Source organism: Gavia stellata, chromosome Z (genome assembly GCF_030936135.1).
Source record: "Gavia stellata isolate bGavSte3 chromosome Z, bGavSte3.hap2, whole genome shotgun sequence".
NCBI classification, from domain to species: domain Eukaryota; kingdom Metazoa; phylum Chordata; class Aves; order Gaviiformes; family Gaviidae; genus Gavia; species Gavia stellata.
The window spans coordinates 72,536,318-72,559,915 of record NC_082637.1 but is presented as its reverse complement, the minus strand read 5'-3'; the positions used below and the strand labels follow the sequence as shown (position 1 = coordinate 72,559,915).

Below are 23,598 nucleotides of genomic sequence, written 5' to 3'. Positions count from 1 at the left end.
CAGTGGTCTCTCCTGGTACCTGTCGCATTTAGCATCTTTGTCAACAACAAGGAAAAGGTGGCGGAGAAGACTATTGTCAGGTTTGCACATGATGCCAAGCTGGAGGAACAGTCATTACACCGCCATCCAGAGGGACCTGGACAGGCAGGAGAAATGAGCAGACATGCAGGGAGGCAGCGCAATGGAAAAGGTCCTGGGTGTCTCCATTGACAATGTGCTGATATGAGCCAGCTGTGCACCCTGGCAACAACCAGGGTAAACAGCATCCTGGGCTGTTCAGGAGCACAGCCAGTAGACTCAGAAGGGATTACCCTGTCTCCTCAGCACTCGTTAGAGTATTGCATCCACTGGATTTGGCCCCCAATACAGGAAGCACACTGACAAACTGGAGCAGGTTCAGTGGAGGGCCAACAGGATGGTCAGGGGCTGGAGCAGTTATCCTGTGAGGAGAGGCTGAGGGAGCAGGACTTGCTCAGCCTGAAGAAGAGAAAGCTTCAGGGGGACCTCACAGCAGCTCCCTGGTACAGACACAGAGGTCTTCAAGAAGATGGAGCAAGGCTCTTTACAGTAGTGCATGCTGAGAGGACAAGAGACAAAGGGCAGAACTTCAAGCAAGGCATTCAGGCTGGATGTAAGTAGAAATCTTTTCACCCTAAAGGCAGCCAAGCAGAGGAGCAGGTTACCTGCAGAGCTTATGCCATCTCCATCCTTGCAAGTTTTCAAGACATGACTGGATAAGCCATGACCAACCTGGTATGACCTCATGGGTGACCTGGCTTTGAGCAGGAAAATTAGACTAGGTGACCTCCTGAGGCCTCTTCCAACCTTAATTATCCCATGAACCCGTGATTCAAAATGTTACACTCAGCCATTTAAAATCTGAATGGACCTCAGCACACACACAAATACTATCTCTTTTAGAGACCTGGCTATGTTGTCATTTGGTACAAGCTGACATAGTTCCGTGAGTTTTATCTCTGTGTGCACCAGCTGAGAGTGCAGACGTTCACAGAGGACACCTGAATTCAGAGAGACTATAGGTACATTTAAATTCCTGTTGAACATGGAGAAAGGGAAACTGAGACTGACAAAAGCAGTCTGTTTGCCATGCTGTCTGCTTGCTTCAGCTCCCATGTAGTCTATTTCAGTGCTTTCAAACAAGCTGAGTTTGAATGTATCATGACAAAAGTTGTAATTAGATTAGAAGTGCCAGTGGTTTTTTAGATGGACTTCAGTGCTGTTTGCCAGATTTGTTCTTTGGGACATTCCTCCTTGTTTAGGAGAGGAAGCCCCTTCCCTATATGCTTAGCCCACGCTGTTGTATTCTCACCTAGTTACAGAGACCTCTTTTGCTTTTCTTCAAGAACTTGTCTGCAAAGCATCTTGCCTCACTTGTTTCATTGGCCTGTCCTGCTTTTCTTTTCCACATAGACTGTCCTGTTGAACTGCCTCTTTTTTGTATTGATCTAATAGTCCTTCCCCTCTCAAGAGATAGAGGCCCAAAAGTTGGAAAGCTGAAGCTCACATGAACAAATCTTACCTGTGATCGGGGAAATATACTGAGCTGCCTTATAAGGGCATCAGAATTTGGCCCTGTTTCAAAAGCCTGAGGAAGTAATCAATATATCCTTTTATAGAATTGCGAAAATGCATTCAATTAACAAGTAATTCAGATACATTACTGCATCATCTGCCAGTGCAGGGTAGTCACAGTGTTTCCTTCCTAGCAGTTACCTGTGGAATGGTAGTTTTTATTGTTAAGGTGTAAATGAACATGTGAGATTTTGGCTATTTTGTGATATCTGACTCCTCAGATACATATTTATATGCTGTAACACATAGGCATGTGTGACCTATACTTATTGTGCTTTAACTTCCCTTCTTATTTCGGAGCAACCAGTCTAACCAGTCAAAACAACCTAAACCATCTGATGATTGTCTTCAGCCAACTCTGCTGCCACCTCTGCTGCTAGCAGCCACGGAATATGGCAGGAGTTGAAGACTAGCCATCCTTTCCATTTCACGTGTGTAGCAGGGATGCAGTCCTAGACAGTGGAAAAGAGTGAGGTAAAGAATTATTATCAGAGCTGTCACATTCATAAATGTGATAGCTCACTAGAGGCATTTGATCTCAGTTCCTACTCAGAGCTGGTCATCTTAACTGCAAGGTTTCTACTGCCTTTATGCCTGCACGCAGGATACTTATCCAAAAATAGAAGAATGCTAAAATAGCTGGAAGCAATTCCAGCTTTTTCTTTTTTTTCCCCCTTTTTTTTTTAGCGATTAAGGTGCTCTTTATAAGGAGAGCATATACTGGTCTTTATAATAAAGTGATAGTTAAAGTCTTTTTGAATAAGAAACATCAGTTTGCATGAGCCAAAGAAGATGGAGTTACGTGCAACTAGCTTAACTGTCTGCACTCTCACAATGGCAGGAACCTGTGCAGCTAAAAAGAATAAATTAATAAAAGCAGCTACCTGTTTTGGAAGTGTCAAACCAGAAAACCAGCTGGACTAAAGAAACAGTTTGAGGTGGCTGGATCATAGCAAAGCATGAAAAAGGGCCGCTACTGGTCGAGGCCACAGTTACAGTCACAGTCCTATGTGAAGCTGGAGCATATTTATGTCAGGTCAGGCAAGTACTGTTTGTCTCGAACAGTTCTGCTGGGACGGAATTGTCACCCATTTTAAGCAGCAGTGTGTTCTTGGCTGGCAGCTTACTGTGATAAAGCTGTGCTAGGTTGTCTGGGTCAGGCTATTATCTGAGGGGGTTGATCCTCCAGAAACTGTAGTCAATAGTCAACTTTATATTCAGATCTGCTTTCGAACTCGTTTCAGATAACCCAATGTCATCAGCAGTCAAAACACATTATGGGGAAAAAACATAGACTTATAGAATCATAGAATAGTTTGGGTTGGAAGGGACCTTTAAAGGTCATCTAGTCCAACCCCCCCTGCAGTGACCAGGGACATCTTCAGCTAGGTCAGGTTGCTCAGAGCCCCGTCCAGCCTGACCTTGAACATCTTGGTTAACGCTAAAAAATCCTATATTCTCATGGATAAGTATCGTGGAGCATTTCCAGTTTAGAAGATTTTGTGGAATTCCAGCAAGCCTTCGATTCAGAACCAACATTCCCACCTACTCTAGCACAGACTACAGATACCCATGAATAGGTGGAGAAGTAATTTCTACCTTTATGCTTTAATCGTAAAATGTGGAGCTGACAGATCAAAGGATTGCCTTTGTTAAATATTGCTCGGCTGCTCTGCCAGTCTTTATACATATATATCTTTTTATGTATATATATATGTATAATAAAACGATGAGATATACATCATGTCTCAATGGACTGTTTCAAAAGATCTGCATAGATCTCCAATCTGCAGTAAATATAAGGGGTTTTTTGTTCATGCAGGAATTGCTGCTCTACAGACTGGTAACTGAAAGATGGAACAAACAGGAGCAAACTGCCACTTCATAGATGCAGGGTATTTTTAATAAAGAAGATGACGGGTAAGAGGTCTCTCAGCCTCAAGGGGTAACCTTGAGAGGCATCCCTGCTTAAGGGGGGATCACCGCCATGGAGCCCACTGCTGTACAGGAGAACTCAATGGGCTCGGGGTGGGGGGGGGCGGCTACAGATATCTACACTGTAAAATGACCGACTTGTAGTCAACCCCGCTTTGGTGTATGTGCAGGAGTGCGGACATAGCAGTTTTAATTTTGTTTAGTTGTAGCTCAGGCTGGTACTGTTAGCTCCTGATAAGACATGGCCTAAACTCCCTGGTTCCTGAGAAGATAATGGCCTAGCGCAATTCTCAAGGTTTGCACAGCACAGCTGGGTTTGCTGACTGCAGGCTAACAATTACTACACTGTTTTAGCAATTTTTCTAACCCATCTGTTTACATTTGGTCTCAGTGCAGAAAGATCACAGAATCACAGAATCAGTACGGTTGGAAAAGACCTGTAAGATCATCGAGTCCAACCTGGAAAAAAAAAAACAAAACAAAACAAAACAAAAAGAAAAACCACAAAACCCACGCCACACAACAACAACAACAAGCCACAACCCACCCAACACCACACAGCACCATGTCCATCAAGCTACATCCCACAATGCCACATCCACACGCTCCTTGAATACCTCCAGGGAGGGTGACTCTACCACCTCCCTGGGCAGCCTATTCCAATGTTTCACTACTCTCTCAGTAAAGAACTTTTTCCTAGTATCTAGCCTGAACCTCCCCTGGCGCAACTTGAGGCCATTTCCTCTAGTCCTGTCACTAGTCACTTGGGAGAAGAGACCAGCACCCACCTCTCTGGAACCCCCTTTCAGGTAGTTGTAGAGAGCGATAAGGTCTCCCCTCAGCCTCCTCTTCTCCAGCCTAAACAACCCCAGCTCCCTCAGCCGCTCCTCATCAGACTTGTGCTCCAGACCCCTCACCAGCTTCGTCGCCCTTCTCTGGACACGCTCCAGCACCTCTATGTCCTGGCTGATTTCAGCCAGGCCTACTTGTCGGTAATGCCTGAACCAAGGTGCTGTTCACCCAGTCAGAGTGGGTGCACCCATCACAGCAGCGTAGGGCTGCAGCTCTTGCCTCTGCACAAATGTCTCCTCGGAAGGATCCTGTTGCTCTCCTGCTCATCCTCCCTGATGCTACGTGGTGTGCTGGCCTTCTCCCATACCTTCTGCACCAGGCAGCCGTGCATCTCAGCCAGACCTCAACCTCCCATGGGCGAGGCCAGTGTCACCCCCAGCCCCAGCCCTGGGGAGAGGCACGAGGCATTCCCTATAACCCCACACCTGGAGGGCCACCCTGCCCTCCTTCTGGAGCAGCATTTGGGCTGGTGCTAAGGGGCATGCTACCATGCTGGTTCCGGCTGTCCCGCACAGTCTCTAGCAGTGTTTCTGTGTCCCCTTGGTGTCCCCTGCTATGCTACTGCTATGCTAAAGGCCAGCACCCCCTCACCAGCCTGATCACGGCTCTCCTCTGGTCCAGCTGAACAGGAGCAAACACACGCTGACCAAAAAACCACTGACTTGGAGCTGTTGTGCTCTGTAATGAGGAAAACACAAGCTGGAGCAGAAGCCTCTCTCTGTGAAAAACAAAAAACTGGTCTGTTAAGTGCAAAGTCCCTGTTTGTTCCCCCTGGTTACCAGTACGTTTCCTTCTTCTGCTTTGTAACAAAGTAACTAGAATAGGCTCTGCTCAGTGCAGTCCAGGGTTGATTCATAGAAAGATGCATACTGTGAATGGTGCAAGAACTGGTTTTGTAGGTGTTTATTTCATTGAATAATGCAGGGTAGGAGGCTTCTCTGGAGCTCAGAGCAGGGGCAACCTCAAAGTTAGATCCAACTTCGGTGTTAAAGCAGTTCCCTGTGTTCTCCCAGCAGGGCTGCTGACCTGCTGTATCACCTTGTTATGTAGACAAAACTGCAATGTGTAACTCAGTTCAAGATTTTGGGAAGAGTGTGCATTTTCCAATCCATGCTGCAAGTAAAACAATTAAAAACCTGTTTATGTGCTCTGTGACATAACTGGACAGGACCAGCAGGCAGTCATGGCTGTAAAATAGAACCTTTCAAGGTGTGCAGGGCAGCCGATGGCTTGGGCAACAGCGTGATATCCCGGAGGCTCAGGCAGGGAAGGCAATGTGGCAGTGGCACTTACTCCTGCAGAGGCTGATGTCCTTAAATTCCCCAAGGGCCAGAGGAAAAGAGAACCCAACACCAAAACGTGGTCCACAGCTAAGTTAACAGGGATCCTTCACCTGTGCATTGCATCATGGGGACAGGCACCAGCACCTCCAGCATCAAAGCTGCAATGGGCCTGGAATCAACCCCTGGGAGAGAAGCCGAGAGCTCTTCTGCCCAGCCCCAACCCAGGGACCCACCCACAGGTGCCATTTGGCGCAAGGCTAGTTATGGGACAGAGAAGCCATGAACCCCGCCGTTTCCGACCACAGACCACTGGCATCATGAAAGTCTAAGCGCTGGAGTCCAGCCTGGCTTTCCCTCAGAGACCACCAAAACAGAGCCGTTGCCTTTCAGCCCAGGAATTTCCTTACAAACCACTGCATTGGCCCAAGATGCTGTTCCTGGCAAGACCTCTGGTGTGGTGGACTCCCGGGCTTCATGTCAGCCTCTTCCCCTTCTGTAAGCACTGCTCAGCTGACAAGAGAATCAGTTCAGCTTGAGTATTTCTGTAAGTTGAACTCAACCTCAAAAATACTTCAATCCCCAGGCAGTGCCATTGCAGGCACTTGGGATTTGTTGGGAGTCAGGCCCTACTAACATCAGTAACTGTTAGGTGGCTCTGTATGCTTAGTTACTTTAATCTAAATAAAGGGTACCTTCAGAGAGGTTCAACCCACACACAAGAGTAAAATGTTTTTCTTTAAAATTAAGTCCTCTTGTTTTTTTCTAGTCTTTTTTTAATGATCACATTCCAAAGCACTCATGCTACACTTCACTAAACGAGTACAATATCTGTCTTCTCTTTTTCTTCTTTTTTTTTTTTTTTTTAAATAAAGCAACATATTACATCTTCCTGGAAGGCTCCCCTACTCCTAGATGCCCACTCAGAACACTGGACTATGAAGTCATTTATACTTGCTTCTGAAAGCTTAAGAGGTTCAATTTACCAACAAATACTTGAATGCATCTTCACAGTTACTCATTAACAAGAGTTTCAAAGATCAAAGACATATCAAATAGTTGCTGAGGTTTGGCAACTTAATCCTAAATTAGTTTGATATGGAAAAAAAGAGCCTTCAACATTTCCTTGTGGTGTGTTAGCCTTATGTTCAGGTTGAGAAGGCAGACTTCAGGGTGGGATTTTAGGACAGCTTGCCATTTGCCTGGGGAGTAGCCCGAGGAAAGAAAATGTGAAATAAGAGTGTAATGTTAAAGCACAGCAGATACTCCTCCATTAACTTTCATGTGAATGCTTAGTCCAGAACTAGGATTCTGTAGCCTAGGTAAGTTTTCTTTGCAGATGGACTCAACTAAGTATTGCCAGTGTAATTTTTAGTGTGGAACAAGATCATCCAGATGGGACTCTAGTGTGGAATCGTCCCTTTGAGTTGTTACCCTCCAAATAACACATTTACAAAATCTCCTAAAAGGCAAAATTATAACAAGAGCTGCATCAGGCCAATACTAAATGCCTTCAGGAGGTGGACATTCAGAAAGAGGCTTAGCCTTGGTGTATACTGAAAGCACCACAGAATTAAACCTGGCTGTTCAGGAGCTGCTTGCATAGCGAACATGACTGAAATACTTCATCGATGTTTAATGACCAGATTTTCAGTTGTTGTGGCCAGTTAAGATACTGCATTAAAAAAACAAGGTGAATGGGATTTCACTGATGGAAATGAAGCATTGAGAGCCCAGTAGCATGCAAATTAACATTTCAAAGTAAGTCCCATTGGGTAGGTTGCTCTTGGCACAAACACAGTTTTTGATTAAGGTCTGTGATGAATGAGGCAGTCTGTTCACTGAGAAATCAACAATGGAGGTACTATTTGCACACAGCAGTAGTAGAGGATTACCCACTCTCGTGGCATCTGAATGCGCTAAGAAACAGGATAAAAAGAAAAGCCAATCTCTGTATTCTTCACTACATTATCTTCAGCTGCTACGTTCAGTGGATGCCCTGTTGGTTAGTGCAACCACTGAAGTAGATCTTAATGAAGGCTCAGTTGTATGGGAAGATTTGGACTACTTGCAAAGGGGCAAAAAATGCAGCTTTTTAAACAGGAATAGTATTGCAGTGCCCGGTGTGAGAGGTAATTTAGCTCTGTGCTCTCACTCTCGCTAGGGGTCAGGCTATACCCTTCATGATGCATTATTCTCTGCCCTCAGAGGCAGGAAAACACGTCAGAAAAACATCCATCCTGACTGTGTGATATCATAAGTGATCTGGTCTGGTCAGGAAGCCTTGGAAGAAACTAAGTGGAAGATTCTTGAATTATGACTCCTGTTTTTATTCAGGATGTTAACTTCCTGCAGGAAAATTGAGAAATCAAAAAGCAAAGTACTAATATAAACATTTGGGGAAAAAATAGGCAATATCCAACTTTTCATTGAAAAGTAGTTAAAAACAGTAAGTAAGCAGTCACGTTCAGGCACGATGATAAGTGAAATGTTATGGACAAACACAGCCTACCATTAGGGTGCAGCAAAGGAATTTCTGCTGCTTTTCTCTGCATCTTTAATGCTCTTTGAGCAAAACAAACATGTATAGACAGTACAAAATGTAGACCTCTTTTCAAGAAGCACATTTTCTGTTGCCTTCTATAATGTGCCAGCTGTTCTTTACAGCTATGATTAAGTGTTTGCTTTTGATACAGGCGTCAAATAGTTAATTTCAAAGTAACAGAAGAATGTTCCCATTTTCACACGTCGGAGAAATTGTTAGAACCTATATCAGAAGTTCTTCTGACATGAATATGGAAATGGATAATAACAGGAGAGAAAGACAGACAGCTGGAAAATGATGAATTTCAGGTTGAAAACAAGTATTTTCTGTCAACCCCTACACTTTAGAGAGATTAGTAAGATTTATTTCCAGATGCTTCCTTATCATCCTCCTCCTCCAGCTCCATATAAATAGGAAGCAGAAAAGAACAGCAAGCCTCAGCTCTTAGCTTTTGCACTGAACCTGGCTCTGCTTTCCTCTCAGTTCTGGAAGAAAAAGTTTGGCACAACCTTCTGCTATGACTGAATGAGTTGTCCAAGGGTAAAAATGGTATTTAGCAGGTAAGACCTAAATAAGCACTGAAATTAATGTCAGCAGGTAGATTAAATATGCACATAGATGAATGACACCTAAAGCAAGTGAAATATTCCCTGCTGCTGTTCTTGTATCTTTCATTAGTAATGTAGTAGCTTTTATTTGTTATTAGAGCAAGACTTTTAACTGCTCCGTTTAAGTACAGTTATTAACCACAGGGACTCTAAAGGACATACCTTAATGCAGAGCCTTCGCTAAGGTAGTAAGACACATCCAGATGTTTTTTCCCCTCAGAAATTAGCAACCAGAGATACAGGAAGAAGAACACTGTCCTTTCTACGTAGTGAAGTCTTGTGCCATTTGACCACTGCTAGTGTGCGGAGGCAGTGGGAAAGACCGCTCTTTGCCTCCTGATTTAGAGCCCAGGCGTTGTACTCCTCCCAGAGGCTTACAGTAAGTTTTGCACATTATTTTGCACACATTAAGTCCCTCAGTGCAGGGCTAAAGTGCTGTTTGAGCCGTCTATAAAAGTGAAAAGTGACAGTATGCCTTGGCTGGTGTAAGTCAGAACAGCTCCACCAAAAGCGGAGCAGCTACAGCAGTGTGGATCTGATCAAGTAGAACTTCAAACTTCTGAGTTTTTAGCCAGTGCAAAAATAGCTCGATATTTGCTGAATTAATTACTTGGAGCCTTTTCCATCATTTATGACTAGTATATTAACCCTTGCAGAATCTATCAAGAAGTTAACCCATATTTTTATGATAATAGTATTATTTACTTATGAATTGTTTCCGACTCATTTTACTAACAGTGCCTGTCTTGAATTTCAACACATTTTTCTTTTTGGCCCAGTTTCCTCTTTTTCTAACCTGCTTTTATTCTCAAAGTATTTGTTGTGACTTCTTCTCATACTCTTTGATTTGGAGGATCATTACATGATATTTATTTTTCTAAACGCTCTTATTGCAATTGACTTCAAAATTGCCTTAATTTGACTGCAAGTGACCACAACTGTTCTGAAATCACCCTTATGTTCTATGTAATACCTTCATACTTTATGTGAAACTGCTTTTACATAATTTCTACCAGTCACAGCTTTAAAACTGCCATCCCGGCTGATTCAGAACACTTCAGCAGTGATATTTACTGCATTCAACAAATTTACATTTTATATTAACACTTCTCTGCAAAGCAGAAATTATTCTGAAATTTGAGGTGTGGCCACCACCTCTGTTTCTAAAAATTATCTCAGTTATACTCAAGTCAGCATAACAATGATGGTTTGCTCCACATCTTAACTCACAAAATGCTTCATGGAACTCAGAATGGCAGAATCAGCAATTGTTTTCCTCTATCTGGAGCTGCAGAAAGACACATTTAATGAAACATCTAGGCCTCCACCAACCTGAGTTAATACAGCATTTTAAGACTGGACACGACGCTGATTTCATCTGCATTGCTAAAGGTGGGTCACAAACGTTCCCTCTTCTCCCTGACTTTGGGAGTAACTGATGCTTGAAAATCACTGTTTCTTAAGAGGGAAAGGCACAGGATTTTTGAAGTTTGTATGCTTTTATTCACTTGTGAAAACAGCACAACACTTCGGCTAGATCAGCACAATTATGCAGCTCTTGTCAGCTGTTCTTAAATATCAGTTAGTGCTAACCCAGAATTTGCTTGTATGTACACAACATTATCAAGTCCAAAATTTTGAACATGAGGTTGTTTCCACATTGCAACAAGAATGTAAATTAAAGCAAAGACAGTGTTTCTGTTTCTCCTTCCTATTCTTGTAAGAAATCTTCCCGCTATTTAAGTGAAGTAACTCTTGAATTGTGAGCTACAGAAAATAAATTCATCATCAACTTTTTTCTTAGAAGTGAGAGAACTCACTGGAATAGGTCCCATGGGAAGTGGGTAAACCAAGTTCTGGATGTCAGGGCAACTACAAATAATTACTAGTCAGTAAAGGGAGTGGAAGGATAGTGTTGTAGTGAACGCTCAAGGCAGTATGTCTACCAGTGACCAAATGCGTGACAACGAGCATGTAGTAGGAAACAGATACCTTTCAGGTAGGGATTAGTGACTGCGTGCAAGTTCTTTAGGCTGGTACAGCTGCAAAGTGAAAACAGGTAGCTTAGACTGGCCACATGATATATAGTATAGGAGCCTGGGCTCCGGACTTTGTTTCTTCTACCAACTTTCTGCATTAGTTTACTCCCCTCTTCATCGCCTTTCAGCTGTATCAGATGTATAACATTTTCTGTCAGAGTCCTGAGCTCGGAAGGGAGTGTTAGTGCAACTGCTATACAAACTATGAACACCACAGATCCATCCTAACTGTGTGCAAGGGTATTGTACATCGCGTATACACCAACAGTTTAAAGAATATTTTGAATATGGGTTGGTTTAGGGTGCGCATGCCCATGAATCTAGTCCAGGTTAAAGTCCTCTACACCATTGCAGCTATGCAGGGAAATACACTGGTGACCAGGAAAAGACTTCTGCATTTACTGCAAGTTACCTAATTACTCTCAATAGGGACAGGAACTCCCCAATTCTATGGTGCACACATTTTTTCCATCTGATGCTCAGTACAGCGATTATAAGCTGATCAGAAATTACCCACTTCTGAAGAAATTCTGCAGAAGCGTTATGTAGCCTGGTGTTGAAGGCACACTGCTGACAGCCAAGTGACAGGAACTTTACTTGTCTCAGTCTCAATTTATGCTTTGATTTTGGGTACGTAATCCTGTCCTCAACTCCCTTTTCTTCAGTTCATGGGGCAGAGTCGAACGAGTGCTTTTATTCTGCAAGAGAACTGTATAGTTCCTGGACAGTACACTTGTGTGAATTTCGACTCGGGAGCAAAATCAGGATCTGAACTCCCATGCCCTCTATTGGCAGTGAATGACACCAAGCCTCTGCTAAACCCCATCTAACCAGTAGATGGCAGAAATTAAATCTTTCTTTTGATACTGAAGCTAAACTATGAAGTTCAATATGCATTACTGCAATTAGATGAATTGAAGACTCATTTAAAGAAAGGCATTTAAGTAAATCAGTGCTAAGACCAGAAGCAAACTGTAATATATTTATCAAAATATGCTGACCACAGAATTTCCTTTAGAGGATGCACAATTATCTCATTAAAGATAGAGAAGCAGCAGGCCCTCACTTATTTAAATAACCAGAACCCACTTTGGTATTTCTAAGCGGTCTTCTGAGAGACACTAAGTTCTCTCTTTTCAGACTTGTACTACTGTTGCACAGTGACAATTCTAACAACTTAAAACAGTTGAGTGTATATGACTGATGATGAAATCTAAGCATGAACTCCTTTGTGAGCTGCCAAACAAATTTATCTTCCCATACTCAGGACAAGCTGTAGGCCACAACCGGCAAGCAAGCTACCACCTTACCAGTTCCCGAATTCATTTGCAGATGGCTTCCTGGAGTGAAACATTTTTACTGAGTGCCAAATTCATTTGAAAGTATTAATTCATATCATGCTCTGCAGAACATAATGTTATATGATGTACACTCAGATGCTGATTGTGGGGACACAGCACTCCAGAACAAATCTCATGAGGCAATTTCATTATACTGCAGATAGCCAGGAAAAGCAGGAGGACACATGCAGATTGTGCTACTGAGGGACAGTTGTTTGGGATAACTACTTCAAAGGGCAAACAGCTCTGGGTCCTCTAGGCTGACAGCTCTAGTTTATTGTCTCCCCCTCATCCCAGTCCTAGCCCAGTTTGAGACCAATTGCAGCAACCCTGTGATTGCTGCAACCTCAGTGATCAGCTGAGACTCCGCAGAGGATTACAACACAGAAGTCTACTAACTGCTGTACGTTAACTCTTTATTGGCTGTAATGAGCTGAAAGCTGCCCCTTGGGAATCCCAAGTAATTGTAACTTCTTGATTGGATCAGAATGAGTGAAATACGTTTAGAAGCACAACAGTGAAGTCAGCAAAGGATTGAACAGACATGACACATTCCCTGGACTTCTAAGACACTGCTTGGTGAAAAACCTCGAAGAACACTCTAGAAGGAATCTGAGATTAGACCAAGCCTCTTGTAGATTGATTTCCCTAGTAAGACAGAGAGGACAAAGGAGTGACACACAGTTCCTCATCTGCTGTGAAATGATTTAGTGAAAAACCCTAAAAAATAGGAAGTCACAAGCACTGGGATGCGCATGACTGCAACACGAAAAGCATTGTTACTCCTATTTGTGTCCATCTTTGGTGCAAGAACTGAAAGTAATTTCCTTTAATCCTGATTCAGCACAATGCATGATTGCCCAAGAAAACTGTTGGATGTCCTTACAATCTGATCTTAAAACCAAGAACCCATTTCACTAAACATCTTCCTTACAAACAATAGATCTAACGTAGTACTCACCTGCTACCAGTCTTGGGAGAGAGACAAACCCACAAATTTTTAATCATCTGCTAAATAAGCCACATTATTGTAAACTCAGCCCTGCTGAGAAGAGTCACAGCCTCAAATACTCATGTTGCAAGTGCCAGCCTGTGATAACCTTCAGACAGCATTACCATAAACCCTTGAATGAACAGCCCATCTTCCAAGCCCATCACGGCCCCTGTGTCCTTACATATAACCAGCAGATGCTGCAGCACTGCCGCCTCCCTTTCTGCAGTAAGAAATCTTCCCTCCCACACCTCAGCCTCAGGGCCCTCCCCTCCACACAGAACAGAAAATACAAACCTTGCAGATACTCACTGGGAGAAGTCAGAGCTCATGAATGGATTTCCCATTTCTGTTGCTGACCTGCTCTTTCACTAGTCCTTGCTCAAGAGATTTTAGGTCAATCAGGTTTTGCAGCAATTGCTTTGGTATCTAGCTGTGACGGATTTTATTCATGATTCAAAACTCAGCGGCGTACATGGGCCTTGGAAGTCTGTTCTGTTAGAAACAACCACCAGAAAAAAATCACAATCCTTTTTTTTAAAGGGAAGTGACACAAAGAGTTATTACAGGACTTTATCATACCAAGAGGAACATACTGAACTGCTTTTTTTACTATTAACTAAACATATACAAAAATAAAAAATTCTGTAAGTTAATGAAACATCTAAAGAAAGCACTAAGAGGTTTTAGAAATTCTCCAGCTTCTCATACCACGAGAGTCATCTACTATTTTGTGGTGTCCTGAAGAAAACATGGGCCTTCTCCTTCCACTGCCAAACTACAGATATGACCTCGTTCTGAAAATCTCAGTCTTGGGAACATCTGTGGCCAAAGCTTTGAAAAGAATATTATGAATGAATGTCCAGTTTCACATCCAAGTTAACCATCTGTTAAAGCAAATTGTATATTCTAAAAACCAGTTCAATTCTAAAAAGAGAACTTAGTGCATGTGAATTACTCCACAAGATACTCATGCTGAACAGAAAACAGGTCAACCTGGTGTGCTGGTTTTGTCTGGGATAGAGTTAACTTTCTTCATAGCAGCTAGTATGGAGCTGTGTTTTGGATTTTGCTGGAAACAATGTTGATAAAGCAGGGATGTTTTAGTTACTGCTGAGCAGGGCTTACACAGAGTCAAGGCCTTTTCTGCTCCTCACAGCACCCCACCAGAGAGTAGGCTGGGGGTGCACAAGAGGTTGGGAGGAGACACAGCCAGGACAGCTGACCCCAACTGACCAAAGGGGTATTCCATACCATATGATGTCATGCTCAGCATATAAAGCTGGGGGAAGAAGGAAGGGGGGGACATTCAGAGTAATGGTGTTTGTCTTCCCAAGTAACCGTTACACGTGATGGAGCCCTGCTTTCCTGGAGATGGCTGAACACCTGCCTGCCGATGGCAAGTAGTGAATCAATTCCTTGCTTTGCTTTGCTTGTGTGCACAGCTTTTGCTTTACCTATTAAATTATCTTTATCTCAACCCACGAGTTTTCTCACTTCTACTCTTCCAATTCTCTCCCCCATCCCACCTGGGGGGAGTGAGCACGCGGCTGTGTGGTGCTTAGTTGCCAGCTGGGGTTAAACCACACCACCTGGAAAAGATTTTGAATGATAACTCACAAGTACTGTATTTTGTAGATGACAGAACTTTTAGAGGTATCAAGTCAGAGCATAGTAGGTTGAACTACAGAGGGGCCCTGGAAGTCTTAACTGTACCAATAAAATCAGTAGCCAGTGTGCCAAAGCCAGGATTTCAGCATCTAGTTAAAGAAAAAAAAAAAACAAACCTACACAAGGTATCTTGTTTGCTAGACCCCGAGATCCTACCACTGAATTTCCCTGGTCTGCAAGTTCCAGCTGGACAGTGTGTAGGCAGGAGGATGTGCCAGCACAGGTCGGTGTGCAGGAATCCAACCCACAAACAACCAGGAGAGCCATCTTGGGAATTTTCTATGTTTCATCCTTCTTTCCGAGCAGAGCAAAGCACTTCCATTTTCACTCTTTGCATCAGCTTGGTCATCTGACACCTGCTCCTCTGCAGCAAAGCCAGCAAGTAGCCCTGTTTGCTCTTAGCCTGAGCTTTTTTCAGGGAAAAAACAAAACATTCTCTTCCTCCAGCTCAGACTCTCAGTGGTTAGCAAGTCTCCTACCCACTTTTCAGGTCTCCAAGACCTTCTCCAGACTTCTAAGACACCTCTACACCCTTTCCGCACAACTCCTGTCTTATCTTTAACTCCTCCTTTCCTATTTATCTGACGTTTCTCCTAGAACTAGATGCTTTTAAATTTACTTTATTCAGGCCCAAACCATACGAAGTTCTATTGTGGGCATGCTGGACATTAAAAAACACCCCATAGCACTCAGCTGTGGGGATGAAATTAGGTCCTCTAGGACACTCTGTATTCTGACATTGTTCTTCAATATTAGCGTCGTGATATCGATCTTGACCAGTTTATAAGTAACAGGCTGGTTTTGCCAACAGCCAGGCCAGTCAGCTCTCCCCCAGGCCCCAAGAGGCAACCTGAAGTCCCTCTCCTATTGCGCTGCCAGAAGAAGGCAGACCTGCAAGGTATCCCAAGCGAGACCCTTCCATTTCCCAGGCCCCGGCCTCCGTGACAGCACTCTTGGACCCCTTATGAAGCCCGAGCAAACGTGCAGGAAGGGAGTGCGCAGAGCACTCATGGCATGTGCAAAGCACACCACGGCCCGCACGCCGCTGCCTATTTTACAGTGCCCGCCTCGGCGATGGCTTGGCCCGCAGTAGAGGCCTGGCCTGACCTCACCCGGCCTCGGCCCCGGCCCCGGCCCCGGTGCCGCCACCCTGACCTCGAGGGCCACCCCTCCACACAGAACAGAGCTCCCTCGCCTCATCCCCCCCGGGAGCGGCGCCGCGCCAGAAAGGCAGCAGCTCCTGTGAGGGGCGAGCCCGGGCCAGGGCTGGCGGCAGGAAGGGGAAGCCCTGGGCCGGGCGGCCGCCTGCCCTCCCTCGCTTCCCGCCTCCCCGCTGGGGCGGCCGACGGCCGTGGCTCCGCGGGCGGCCTTGAGGGCGGCGGGGCGGAGCCAGCCCGCCCCCACCCCTTCCCTCCCTGCGCCCGGCGGGCCCTGACGGCCAACGGCAGCGGTCTGTTCTCCTCGCTCCGCGGTGAGTGCGGGCCCCCGTGGGGCGCGGCCGCCCTGCTTCCCCCCCGCTCCCGGCGGCGGCGGCTCGGGCGTCTTGAAGCCGCCTCCCCCGCCGCGGCGCCCCCTTTCCCCGGCGGCGCTGGGCCCTGTCGGCCGTGGGGGCAGGCGGGGGGTTGAGGGGCGTCCCTCGGGGAGCGCTGAGGCGGGTGCGGGCCCGGGCGAAGGGCGAGGATCGGCGGCAAGGCAGGCCAGGCCAGGCCGGCCGGGTGGCGGGACGGGGGACACTGCCGCTTCGCGGCGGCGGGGCCGGGCGGCCCCGGCTGGCGGGGTGGGGGCTGGATGGGGGCGTTGGAGCGGTTCGATGCTGCGGGGCGAAAGCGGCTCTCGCAAAGCAGCCCTCCGGGCGGCTTCCTGATACCATCTCCGAGCAGCGGCCAGCTGTGCGGCCCCCCCGCCGCGCTGCGAGGGGGCAGGGAGCCGAATGGCTGGCCAGGCCCCGGCCGGCTGAAATTCGGCCTCTCCGAGACCCGGCTTTGAACCTGCTCGCAGCTGGTAGAGGAGTCTGCTTTTCTAGAGCTGAGAAAGGGAAATAGATTTAGCTGGAGAAGAAGAGCAGGAATGCAAGAGAAGTTGAGCTGCCCTATCCTCATCTAGGCAAAGCTTTTTCATTGATTTTCTTACTGGAACAACTCCAGCCTTGTCTATTGGTATTGCAGTAGTATCTAAATAGTAGAGGACAGTGCATAGTGTACGTATCAAGCACACAGCAACCCTGCTGTGTTGCAAAACCCCAATAAAACAGCCACATAGGTAAGTAAGAGAGAAGGGCTGGAAGAAAAGCATTAGAAGGTGAAGCCTGTATTAAGGTAAAGTGATGGGTTTTAATAGTTTTCAGTTTTTGTTTTGGGTGACAAAATCATCTGTTTTGCATTCATGGCACAGACGGCAGGTGCATGTGCTCCATAACAATAACAGTCATGGAGGTTGTAGCACAGATGGAGGCATTTGCCTTGTAGTCCAACCTGGCTGAGGATTGTGGCTGTGGAGGTGCCCGGTTTCAGAATCTGGATTAGGTGTGTGTTCAGATTAGTCCCTGTGTATCTGTTATGTTCAGATTAGTCCCTGTGTATCTTTAAGCACGTTGCCATGTTTCATAACACCACCACAGTTCCCTCTTATTTTTTAACTGGAGGTTGTACTTTGATATTTGGTTTTCACCTCTAAAAGCTGCGATGGGGGGGGGGGGGGGGGGAGACAGAGAGATCTGGACTTCAGTATTCTTTAGTATCAGCAGGAAACTTGGTCTAAAGCAGAGGATTCTCTCTCCAAACACTTAGAATTGAAATAATATCTCTGAGCACTCAGTGCTGTTGCTATTGTTCAGACTGGCTCATTATCAATCCACAATACCGAAGTAAAGGAAGACCACCCTAGAGAAATATTAACACTGGAATGTTTATTTAGTATTGCTTTGCTTAAAAGCAATTGTGCTCTATCAGAATGTCCTAACAAACTTCTGGGGATTGTTAACTTCTTCAAAGAAAGTAGGAGGAATTTAATGTGCGTAGAGTAGGAAGTGCAGCTGACTCTTGTGCCCTCCAGGATCTGTGGTGTGTGTGAGGAGTTATTTGGAAAGTTGTCAATACTTCACTCATCCTGGACTGTGTAAGATAGAGGAGATTCCTGCAGAGTTTTTTGGTGTATGAAGGAGTCTGATCATTTAGCGGTGCTTTGCAGAATATATCATGCAGATTACAGCTGAACTGAAGACTGTAGGGCTTTCAAACTGCATTTTTTTGTCATATCACATTTGTAATTTGACACTTTTTGTTATCTCTGGTTCCCTTTAGCCAGAGGATAATATACTCCCACTTTGACATTATTAAATGAAGTTTTTATAGTAATGGAAGAGCTGAAACAATAATTGCAGAAAACCACAGAAGAAATAGTATTTAAATAGTAAGAATAGCAGAAAAATCTCTTTTGCTACTGTTTTCAAACAGACTCTCACTGTAGGATTTCACCACATAAAAGCTGGAAATTTTCTCCCTTCCTGGAGTAACAATCCATGTAAGATCACTGAAGAGTATGAATTGAACAGTGGTCCCTTTCCTTGTTTTGAAACAGAGAGAAAGTAGAGAAGAGTCTTAATTTCCAGTCTGCTCTGTTTGTGTGAATAGGAGGTAAGAATTTTTCAGGGTTCTTGCCTTCAGTGCTGCCTTGGGGAGTGGTTAGTTCAGAAGATTTCCTCTAGGTATTTGGCACTTCCTTGCAGGAATTGGGACATCCCACAATTCTAGGGTCAGGACTCCGGAAGCTTGTGAAAGGGGGTGTTTAGTTTTGGTTGGTGGTTTTTTTTTGGTCCCCAGCCTTTTTGTGGAAAACTGTTCTGAAAAAGCCTGTTGAATTAAAAATGTTTTGTGGAAACTTAATTTGCCTCCCTAGGGAGCTTGGCTAGTAAACCCTGGTAACGGCTAGTTGGAATTGATGAAATCTTACCAGATGCACACTTGTTCTGCTTATAGACTGAGGCCATGGGTGTTTGAAGGATGGATTAATCTACGTGAACAGTTAAATGGCTGCTGAGATTGTAGGCAGCAATTTTTGTTGTGAGAAAATTATCTGTCATTATTTTCAGAGCACAAATTCAGGATTTGTCTTGAAATGGCATGAAAAGTTAGGACTTTTTCCCCACGATGCCAGATTTATTTCACAACAGTAGTAATCCTCTCATCATTTCTTCATTCTGAAAGGACTCCTGCCACCTACATATTTTTGATAGCTCTGAAACAGTTCAGATAGCACGTTGCACAAAAGGAGTTTTAGGGGTGCAGAGACAGCAGTTTACAGAGCTGGTACAATGGTAATGGCCTGAGTATAGGGCAGATTCACAATACTACTGTTTTGTTTCCCCTTCCCATGCACCTCTGCAGTGTTCTTCCCTCCTTCACGTGAGCCTTTTGAAACAAACAGACAAACACTGAGATGTCTTTTAATTGTCCTGCTGAAACTGAAACCAAATTTCAGACCAAACCTTTGTGCACACTTACAGCACTCTCTATATTCGAGACTTCTTGCAGTGCTTCCATGTTAACCTATCAGTGGGAACATGTTTCTGTGTGTTACACTGGATTTCATTATTTATTTATAACTAACACTGAAAGCTGGTTCTTTGTTAAAACTGGTCCATGCTGCATATTTGTTAATGAACCACCTAAGACTGCTAACATAGGGGAAACAGGCAGCAAGTATGTACAGAGGTAGGAAGTAGGTTAAAGATCAGAGTTGCTCTTTCAGGGAATAAAAAATTAAATTCAAGGCTTCATTTTTCAGTGTTCTGTAGCCTCCAGATAAGCTTCCCTGTATTCTCAGGCATAATACTGCTCATTTTCCTGCAGCAAAAAGAAAATTACTCTCTACTTTTTCAACGAGGACACTCAGCGGTGAGTCTGCTGACGCAGCATTCCCTTAACACTTATGCCTGCTTAATTAGGATCTGGATTTTGTTGACTGTAAGGCTAGATTGCGCTCCAGAGGCTGTCTGAGGATACTAGATACATGTGCTTGCCTGGGTCACCAAAAGCTGGTGGGATGTGTACAGGAGAATTGTTTTGACTGTCCCTTAAGCAGTAGGTGAACTGTGTTGAAGTGAGGGAGGAGGTAGCATTTGGCTTTCTGGAGGGATGAGTTGAGAAAGTTTAATATCCACATCTTGGAATTGAGCACGCATCTAAACTTCCAGCTCACTTGAAGCCGAAGTTACTTTAAGACCTAAAGGTTTGATTTCATAGGCTTGATCTCTGAACTAAATTTTCATTTCCTGTATGTACAGTACAGCAATACTAACGAAGTGAAATGATCAGAACTCTTACGGCAGCCTGTGAAATACACAGATAATAGGAATATGCATTTAGTAACCTGTCCAGTGCACTGGAAGTATAGCACATTATGGCTCTGAATAAATAAATATCTTAGCATTTCAGTCAAAGTTTTAGGCATCGGTGAAAGGCTGTAAAGTCTGCAATCCAGAGTCTCGTTTGTGTTCCAGTACAGAGTTCCTCTTGAGCGTTAAAGTTGAAAGAGGCTCCCTGAAACTCTGCTTAGAGAGTGTTCAAAAAAACCTCATTTACGTATTACTGTATTTTCTTCCAATGTGCAATAATGGTGTAGTTTATACCAGCAAATTGTTACTGGACTTCTCTTTAAGGATCTATATGTAATGATGGACTTCTTTGTGTAACTGAGAAACAAAGATTCTTTCTCAAATCTGTAACTGTTAGTACTGGAATCTCATCACTGACTGCTTACAGCAATGCAGTACTGTGTATTTCTTACATAGTGGCCTTATCTGTCACAGGTAGAGTAAGTGTTAAAATAGTAAGAGCTTCTCTTAATCAAAACAAGAAACCTGTGTTTATTGCAACAGTACTCATCTGTTCTGTGTGCATCCAAAAGTAATTATAGCTAGATACATTATAAAACAAGACTCTGCTTGTTCTAGTAGTGGTGTTGAACACTATCCAAATGCTGGGGGCATTTGTGGGGTTTTTTTGGTTTTTTGTTTGGTTTTTTTACCATTTGTGTGTGTGTGTGTTTTTATTGTTGTGTTGGTTTTTTTTTTTTTCCCAGGGTAACAAAAACATTTTTCTTAGGCAACTTGGATATTTAAACTAAATTTTTTTTCTACCACACAAATATCTATATTAGGTTTTTTTCTAAACTGACTTGAATTATGAATGGATATACTTACCAAAGTTTTACTACTGCAGACACCTGACTAATACTGGAGAGGTTGTCTTTCCCTATCAAAAATGCAGACTCCTGGCAACATGCTTAACATGGGTATTTTCCTACCTTGCTAAGGTAGGCACACACAGAGCATGCTGCAGTTCCAATAGGACTGGAGTTCCTGCATGCTGCACCTGCTAAGAGGTCTTTGTTCATGGCTAAGCAATCAATAACTTAAGTAAACTGGAAGTAGTCATCAACATTTTTAATTAAGGCCCATTGCTGAGTAGAATGTGAAACGATGAGAAGGGCTATGTGAGTTGCAGAGACTGATTTTCTGTTGGGAAACTGAGCAATAGCCCTCAGTTTAAGAAGTGCTGCTCAGCTATATATAAATCTTAGTAATGTCAGAAAATGCATGCTCAATATTGTCTTGATGGATATACAACTCAGTAGCCTGCTGTTCTGCTGCAACTCCCCTTAGATTTTTTTTTTTAATTACTTGCTTCGCTTCTGCTACTTAGAGGTTCTTGTCGCATACTTAGCGACTAAGTACAGATACACACACATAAACTCACACGCACAATGTCAGTCAGTTGAGTGGACAAAACTAATGGAAATAACTTGGGGGAGTAGTAGGAGGAATGATAATCGCAATGGAAGGTGGTAAGATCAGATTCAGCATGGGTGGAAAATGCTGTATTTTCCAAGCAAGGCCATGAGTGTTCCCTATGTCCTCTGCCTTAGCACTGGGCAAGGGCTTTTATCATAGCAGTCCTGCCGGCTCACCTCTCCTTTTCCCAATTTTCAGTTGGAAGTTTCTTCACAGATTTCCTGCAAGTACCAGCAAGTCTGAGCCTTCCCCCTTTTCTTAATGGCTAATAAAATACCATCTTTACTTTGGCTCAGTGTAAGCTTTTCTAGCATTTCTAGCATCTGGTAGAGTGTTCAAATTAACCTGCTCCTTTGCTGAGTGTGTGCTTCACTGTGGTGCCTGAGAATTCACCCATTCTCCAAGAAAAAGAGCTTTTACTACTTGAAATCTGCTTTAGTCAAGCTATTAGGTATTTAATTTTATGAATAGATGCTTAAAATGAACTCTTCCCATTAGTTATGTAGGCACCCGCACATAATTTGAACAACAACTAAGAAACCAAAGATCAAATAGAAAAGGCAGTGGTGGAGACATGTTCCTTTTCCCTGAGTGAGACTAATATGTTTGTACTAAAATGCTGAATGACTGCCTGTCCTGTTCCTACTTTATGGCCTGAAGCTTAGGCAGAAGTTGTCTGATCCAGAAGCTTTTTTTTTCCTTTTTGCAGGTCAAACAAAAAAGTTTGTGATTGGTTTGTCTTCAGGCACTTCTGTAATAAATGTGATTATTACTAATCAGGAGTCTTTTGTCAACACTCATGTACTACAGAAAGAGCATGATTTATTATCAGCATGTATTTTGGAAGAAAAGTATTCCATGTGCTGTTTTCTCTTATTCTGGGTAGTAAGAAATGAGGGGGATCCCCTGAGATCCCTAAAAAATCTCAAAACAATATTTTTGCTGGAATTGATCTGGTACAACAAATGAAGATAAGAGCAGTTATGTTTTAAAAAAATGATTTTTTTAGTGGTGTGAAAGAGATTGTTGCTTTTAGCCTGATTAGCTGTATTCATTTTCACCTTCAGGCTCTCCTGCAGCTCTAAAGAGAGTAGAATAATATGTTAAAGTGATGTCTAGAACAGCTCTGGTGTCTTCAGATTCTCTCTTAAGTATTGTGGGAGGCTAAACAGCACACCTTTTCCTGCCCTATGGTCGGCGAAGATAATCTCTGCAAGTGCAAAACTTGTGTATCAGGATGCTTTCTCAATTCCATTCATTTCAGCTCGTTGAAATCGTTCCAGGGAACACTGCTGCTTTTAAAGGGGTCTGAAGTGGAGTCCAGGACGCACAGTCAATCAAGAACATGCTTTAAATAATACCTCAATTACTGAGTTGAGTTCTTTTCCAATAGAAGGTGTTGTGATATGACTCGTACTATGTTTATGTTGGATACTCAGAAAAGTTACATCAACTTAGGATTTGAAATCAATACTTGCAACATATGTTTAAATCTCCCATGAATGTTCATTTTTTAAAAAAAAAAGTTACTTTAAGTTACATTCTTTAATCCTTTTTGTGGAGATCTGCATAAGACTTCTATATGCTTTGAGTGTATTTGATTTAGATGGTTAATGTTTAAGAGAAAAAAAAAGAAAGAGGAGGGTATAGATACCTTTTTCCTTCTGTCCCCTTGGGCTTGTGCATACTTCCTAGGGAGTGTTGATCTGCTGGAGGGTCGGAAGGCTCTGCAGAGGGATCTGGACAGGCTGGATCGATGGGCCCAGGCCAGTTGGATGAGGTTCAACAAGGCCAAGTGCCGGGTCCTGCACTTGGGTCACAACAACCCCATGCAACGCTACAGGCTTGGGGATGAGTGGCTGGAAAGCTGCCCCGCAGAAAAGGACCTGGGGGTGTTGGTCGACAGCCGGCTGAAGATGAGCCAGCAGTGTGCCCAGGTGGCCAAGAAGGCCAA

The 23,598-nt window shown here is 43.9% G+C and overlaps 2 protein-coding genes across 2 annotated transcripts in view; one reads left to right on the top strand and one right to left on the bottom strand.

The window, feature by feature from the left end:
- Positions 1 to 16,953, bottom strand: part of DGKQ (diacylglycerol kinase theta) — a 114,549-nt gene extending 97,596 nt beyond the window's left edge. Inside the window, exon 1 of the mRNA XM_059834040.1 lies at positions 16,291 to 16,953. Coding sequence (XP_059690023.1) covers positions 16,291 to 16,953 — 663 coding nt within the window. The remainder of the gene's footprint in view (positions 1 to 16,290) is intronic.
- ACO1 (aconitase 1) overlaps positions 16,286 to 23,598 on the top strand; it is a 40,561-nt gene continuing 33,248 nt past the window's right edge. Inside the window, exon 1 of the mRNA XM_059833260.1 lies at positions 16,286 to 16,325. The gene's annotated coding sequence lies outside the window, so the exon portion shown is untranslated. The remainder of the gene's footprint in view (positions 16,326 to 23,598) is intronic.